This window comes from Uranotaenia lowii, chromosome 3 (assembly GCF_029784155.1).
Source record: "Uranotaenia lowii strain MFRU-FL chromosome 3, ASM2978415v1, whole genome shotgun sequence".
NCBI lineage: Eukaryota > Metazoa > Arthropoda > Insecta > Diptera > Culicidae > Uranotaenia > Uranotaenia lowii.
This window is the reverse complement of record NC_073693.1, coordinates 59387728-59394788: the sequence shown is the minus strand read 5'-3', so window position 1 is coordinate 59394788 and position 7061 is coordinate 59387728. Positions and strand designations below refer to the sequence as shown.

Genomic DNA, 7061 nt, shown 5'->3' with positions numbered 1-7061 from the left:
CTTACGCATTTCCTATAGATCACTTTTTCCCAGTTTATGGAGTGATCCATTTCCGTTGCGTGGGCGGCTACGCTGGATTCATTGACCCTGTTGTTGTCTACAGCATTCCGATGTTCTTTAAGTCGAACTTTAAATTTGCGACGAGTTTGGCCAATGTAAACAGCTGGGCAACTCTCACAGGGAATTTCATAGATTCCGGATCTCTCATCCTGCGGGATCTTATCCTTCAAGGAGACCAACCGATCCTTAAGGGTGTTGCCGCTCTTGTATGCTGTTTTCAGACCGTGTTGAGAAAGGATTTTTGTTATCCCATTAGTTAGTTTTGGGTGCAACGGCAGGCTAACTCTGTAGGGCTCTTCTTTCTCTGGCCTGAAAGTGGTAGCATCACTTCGGTACTTTTTTCGGGCATGTTTTCGGAGAATTATGAGTACAAATTGGTTGTCAAAACCGTTCAAAAAACCTGCCTCAAGGATTTTATGTTTTTCTTCTTCAAAATCTTCCTTTTCCATGGGGATATTGTACAGGCGGTGCGCCATGGAATGGAAGGCGGCTTGTTTTTGGGCACCGAAGTGGTTGGAATCTGCTGTTATGTATCGGTCGGTTGAGGTTGGTTTTCGATATATTCCAAATTTGATGGTGTTGTCCTCTTTCCTTGAGATTAGGAGATCAAGGAAAGGGAGTTTTCCCTCAACTTCTTTTTCTACTGTAAATTTTATCGACCTGTGTTTGGAGTTTAGAAGCTCTAATGTCTGTGTGAGATAACGCTCCTTTACCGAGGCAAGGATGTCATCGACGTAGCGCCACCAGACACGTGGGAAAAGTCTTTCACTTTTCTCCAAATCTGCTTCCAAGTCGCTCATAAAAACTTCAGCCAAAAGTGGGGATAGTTTGCTGCCCATGCTGAGGCCAAATGTTTGTTTAAAAAACTTACCCCGAAATATGAAGAAGTTTTGCTTCATGCATACTTCTGCAACTGCCAGGTAGGCATCTATTTCGTTGGGAGGCACCCGGCGGCGTTCCAAGTGCCCCCGTAAGCTGTTGAGGGCGTCCGAAGTAGCCAAAAAACCGTGCCATTCAAAAAAGGGTCAAAATGATGCTGAAAGCGTCATAGCAAATTTGAAAATGCATGAAGTTGTCTACTCCCGCGCAGACAAAGGCAATGCGGTCGTCATCATGGACAAACAGGATTACGACAACAGAGTTCGAGACATGATAGTCAATGGTCCATATGAAGAATTTATTTTCAAAAATGGTAAACCAAAAGATCCACTCAATACGATGATAGAGGAAGCCAACGCCGTAAGACAGAAAGTCGCCCTCCTGATGGGGGATACCAAATTAGAAAGAAAATTTCTTGTCCCGAACCCGAAAGTCGCTTCTCTCTATTGCTTGCCGAAAATCCATAAAAACCCGATAGCTATGAGACCCATCTCTTCAAATATAAATACACCTACGGAAAAAATGGCAGCATGGTTGGTGGAAGAAATGAAAAAGTACCCTGTGAAGCATGGTAAGAGTGTAAAAAATTCAGTGGAACTGGTCGAGCGCCTAAAAGGATTTAAAGTGCGTCGAGGCGAAATATTAGTTTCTTTCGATGTCTCCGCACTTTTCCCCAGTGTACCAACTTCGGACGCCCTCAACAGCTTACGGGGGCACTTGGAACGCCGCCGGGTGCCTCCCAACGAAATAGATGCCTACCTGGCAGTTGCAGAAGTATGCATGAAGCAAAACTTCTTCATATTTCGGGGTAAGTTTTTTAAACAAACCTTTGGCCTCAGCATGGGCAGCAAACTATCCCCACTTTTGGCTGAAGTTTTTATGAGCGACTTGGAAGCAGATTTGGAGAAAAGTGAAAGACTTTTCCCACGTGTCTGGTGGCGCTACGTCGATGACATCCTTGCCTCGGTAAAGGAGCGTTATCTCACACAGACATTAGAGCTTCTAAACTCCAAACACAGGTCGATAAAATTTACAGTAGAAAAAGAAGTTGAGGGAAAACTCCCTTTCCTTGATCTCCTAATCTCAAGGAAAGAGGACAACACCATCAAATTTGGAATATATCGAAAACCAACCTCAACCGACCGATACATAACAGCAGATTCCAACCACTTCGGTGCCCAAAAACAAGCCGCCTTCCATTCCATGGCGCACCGCCTGTACAATATCCCCATGGAAAAGGAAGATTTTGAAGAAGAAAAACATAAAATCCTTGAGGCAGGTTTTTTGAACGGTTTTGACAACCAATTTGTACTCATAATTCTCCGAAAACATGCCCGAAAAAAGTACCGAAGTGATGCTACCACTTTCAGGCCAGAGAAAGAAGAGCCCTACAGAGTTAGCCTGCCGTTGCACCCAAAACTAACTAATGGGATAACAAAAATCCTTTCTCAACACGGTCTGAAAACAGCATACAAGAGCGGCAACACCCTTAAGGATCGGTTGGTCTCCTTGAAGGATAAGATCCCGCAGGATGAGAGATCCGGAATCTATGAAATTCCCTGTGAGAGTTGCCCAGCTGTTTACATTGGCCAAACTCGTCGCAAATTTAAAGTTCGACTTAAAGAACATCGGAATGCTGTAGACAACAACAGGGTCAATGAATCCAGCGTAGCCGCCCACGCAACGGAAATGGATCACTCCATAAACTGGGAAAAAGTGATCTATAGGAAATGCGTAAGAAAAGCCTCACATTTGAACGCTTGGGAGTCGATGTTCATTAGTACTTCCGAAAAACCGCTAATGAACGAAGATGACCCACCAATTATGTCGCCGCTTTTCACCTTCACCAAAAGGAAAATCTCATAAAGGAACCTTCTTTCGACGAATACTACGACACTCGTAGTATGATCCTGCTAGTAATTTCTTCGTGTGATCAGTCGGACATCGTCCTGTAGACGGGCAACATCGAGCCCGAAACCGGTCGACAAAAAAGGTAATTTTGAATCCTTTTTCCGTTTGTAAGAACGTCAAGTGTCGTGTCCTGTAATACGTCGTGTGTTAATTGTGTTGTATATGGTTTTGCTTGTATATGGTGTTAACAAAACAATCAATTTTCCCGAAATAATTGAAATAATTCAATTTTTAAAAAACTATCTGCTGAGCATATTTATCATAAAACTTTATCTCCGCTTAAAACGAAAAAAACTATGATCTCACTAACGGACCTTGAAATAGCTGTGATCATCTGTAGCCCAGCATTTTTTATCAACTCTCCCGTTCCGCTTTCATCTAAGGATCCACGAGGATTTGAATTTTAAAGTTAACTACCACTTTCAATATATTTTCACAATAATTGGGACAAATGTAATCTGGGCAAAAAAAAATCCAATTTTACGTTTTGCCAATGAATAAGATTGCATCTATGCCTTTACTAGCACAGAATAAATACCTGAAATTCTAGAAAAAGTTATCAATCTGAATCTGGGAGCAGTTTTGGTGACTAATTTTATTATATGATATTTTTGCTGAAACAATGCATGGATAAAATTAAAAAAAAAAAAACATTTCTGTTAGTACTTGCTTTTCATATTCTAAGTTCTTCTAATTTAATGGTGTTTTGTATTTATTAGCAACTTTTGAAAATGCATTCTGAAAACTTCAAACTGGTAAGCTTTATTTGTAAAATGATGCTTTCAGAAGCAAAATAGAGAATATACTTTCATCGATGGTTAAAATCATAGAATTTTCTCAAGAGTCTGGAGAACAGGTTTTTTTATGAATATCTTCTATTTATAAAAAAAAAACTGTCAAATTTTTATAAGTGAAGTTTAGAGATTAAGATTTAGAGATCAAAAGGTGTTGAGTTTTTCAATTCTGGATCGCCATTTTAGAGTTTGATTATGTGTGAATTCTGCATAAAAATTATGTTTAAGAACTTCGAATCTGAAAATGTAACAAAAACTCAGGATGGTCTCTAGTTTTCTTTATTGTTTTCTTATTCAATTTTTTTTGTCTAAATATTGAAAATTCATAAAAGTTTCGAAAATCATGAATCATATTTGGAATGAAATGGAAAACGAAATTCGAGCCAGAATTTAAATAAAAAACTTTATACATATTTCGAATTTCTAATGCAGATTCGAGCTGAAAATCAAGGATCTTCATCTAGATACAGAATTCCAAATGTAAAAAATACATATAAAATTTTATAATATGGAACCAGAACTTCTGAAATGAGTTAAATCTCATTTGAAATATTAAATTTAGAACTGAATTTTCATCGATAAGTGAGTAAATTTTGAAAACTGCTGCAGAATAATGTACCTTGGATTAGTTTTCGATATTTGGACATTGGTTAAGAGTCGTGATGGTTACTCTTTAATAACCACATTGAATCTTAAAAATTTGATTAAAAATTTAATATTTTGAGTGTGAAGAAGAATTACACGTTTGCTTTTCTTGGGCCCTCATGAGGGGTTTAACCCCCAAAACACCTCCCGTTCCTAAGGCCATGATCTGAATGATTTTTGGGCTAATAAAACTGCCAATCATGAAGTGCATGTTTAATTAAGCTACTGATATATCTTTTTTATAAATTGGTATGGACCAATATTTAATATATTATATATTATTTAATAATGATTTACAATCTATCGTAAAAAAAAGTAATATAAATTCAATTTGAGAAAAGCTTCGCGGGCCGCGGGTTGCTCATCCCTGGTGTATTCCATTGAAGAGGTGACATAAAAATACGTCTTACGGCAACACTAATTCTATTCTAATTTTACAAACGAATCTCGCGTCACGAAAAAAGATTCATGAACGGACATCATACATATATGAAGGATTATTTTGCATGTTCGGACTGTGTTGCATGGTCAGATTGTGTTACATGGATTTTTTTGGATGATCAGATTATGTTGCATGGTCGGATTGTGTCACATGGTTTGATTATGTTGCACGATCCGATTATGTTGCTTGGTCAGAATACGTCACATGATAGGAATGCAGCAAGGCTGATAATTTTTAGTCAATTCCATTCGATCCTTACCAGCGACTAGTAGTCGATGCCAACCAAAGAATATCAAAGCCGTCTACGAATTGAATGACCCAGCATCAATGTTAGTCAGGCATGTCAATGTTGCATGACATTGTTGCATTTCACTCGAATCACATTCTCGTGCAGCTGTTTTTATATAATTTTGTGGTTGTGTTAGAGAAGATTTAATGTTATTTGCTGCGCCACAATTTGAAAAATGAAATCTTTTACTGTGAGAAAAAAATGTCACAGCAATCAAGATATTGATTGGTCAAATTGGTCATGATATTGTAAACTTATGTCGCCGACCGAACTTAGTAGCGCATGACAAAGACGTTAGAGGCAATATCAAAGTAAACTGACATTGGATGTCTGACACTGACCAATTTGCAGTTTCATGATCAGATTATGTCACATGGTCAAATTATGTGTCATGATTGAAAATGTGGCATGGATCGTTTATGTGCATGATCCGAATATGGTCAGATAATGTCACATTGTCAGATTATGTTTGCTTCTCGGATCATGTTGCATGGTCAGATTATGTCTCATGATCGGATTATGTCACATGGTTGAATTATTACATGATTGGGTTATGTCCAAGGTTGGCGAGAAAAAATCTGTGTTTTCGAGAGAACAAATTCTGACTTTCTGTGATTTAACCAAAAATTTCCGTTATAGTTTTCTGTAATGGAAAAAGCATTGATTTGATCAAAAAGTCATGACAAATAAATAAATAAACTTGAGAAAAATCAATAAATTAACCATCCTCTCCTGATTTTACAATATAAGGAAAAATCCACAGTTTAAATTGACAAAAAAAAATAATGTTTTATGGAGTAAAACCAAAATTTGACAAATCTGTGATATCTGTGAATATTTCTAAAATTCTGTGTTTTGAGACACAGATTTTGTGATGAAAATTTGCTCAAAATTCTGTGAAATTATAGATTTTTTTTTTGTGATTTCGGCAACCTTGGTTAAGTCACATAGTCAGATATTGTCTTTTTGACACTGTCACGTGTTGAAATTGACGAAAAAAGTTCATAAGTCAACCAGAGAAAATTGTCGTAATTCTACGTTTAGCGGAGATAAATCGAAATCACTGCAATTTTTTTCTCGGATATCGTGCTAATTGTGAAAAGCTTTTAAAAATGTTAAGAAATAAAACACTTAAATCTACAAATCCTGTATGCAAGTATAAGGTTATATCAGTTTTAGATATCAATATGTACAAAGATCTTTAACCCTAATAAATTATCTTAAGGCTATTGCAACTTTGGCACGCTTCTTTCGCTAAGACTTTTTCACCAACATTCCGCTATATATAGGTATAGGTATCGACCAATCGCTAATATTGTCAACAAAAACTTTAAAAACCTTAGAGGAAACTGGACAGAATATAACCGAGTGACAAAGGGTTACTCTATGCTCCTCAATCTCTCAACTATGATACCTTCCAAAGGTGACACCCGAAAAGCACTGCTTCCGCCATTCGTTTGAAACTGTTTCCAAATAAGTTACCTTAGTACCACCTCTATTCCAACCTTCCGGGCCATCATCATTGGCCCACATCAAACGAAACCAACGAAAGTATCCGAATAGAAAAAAATCACTGTGGCAAATAAACGCCATTCACCATGAGCCCGCAGCATCCTCTTTAAGGTGAGCAAGTGGATCTTTCCACTCTCTCACCCCAAAAACCAACTCAAGTGAAAAAGCAAACATTTTCCTGGGTCCCTGTTGAGAGTTTGAGGAGAAATTTGGTGAAGCTCGGAACTAGACTAAGTTTAAACCAGGGATTTGCCGCGGTACCGTTAAATGATGGCGGCAAATGTAAATCATTTACAGCATGATCTGAGTTGATTTTTCATCAACAACTGTATTATGGCTGGAGACTCACACTCAAATGGAAATACAAGTGGCGGCGTCCCACCCACATTCCCCAGAAAAAAAGAACGAGAGAATCTAGGGAAGGTGATCTGAAGGCAGTGAATTGAGGCGGCGATATTTGGCTGTTTACTTTTGAGGTTCTTCGGGGTGCTTTAAGTTGGTTGAGATTGTTTACTTTTTCTTGGGGGTG

The 7061-nt window shown here is 38.0% G+C and overlaps 1 protein-coding gene across 1 annotated transcript; it reads left to right on the top strand.

The window, feature by feature from the left end:
• The first annotated feature begins 1122 nt into the window (after positions 1 to 1122).
• On the top strand, positions 1123 to 2805 carry LOC129752226 (uncharacterized). The gene has a single exon (XM_055748013.1). The coding sequence runs from the start codon at positions 1123 to 1125 to the stop codon at positions 2803 to 2805; it is 1683 nt and encodes a 560-aa protein (XP_055603988.1).
• The last annotated feature ends 4256 nt before the right edge of the window (positions 2806 to 7061 follow it).

Coding starts and splice junctions, on each gene's coding strand:
- LOC129752226 (XM_055748013.1), top strand. CDS start 1,123: ATGCATGAAGTTGTCTACTCCCGCGCAGACAAAGGCAATGCGGTCGTC.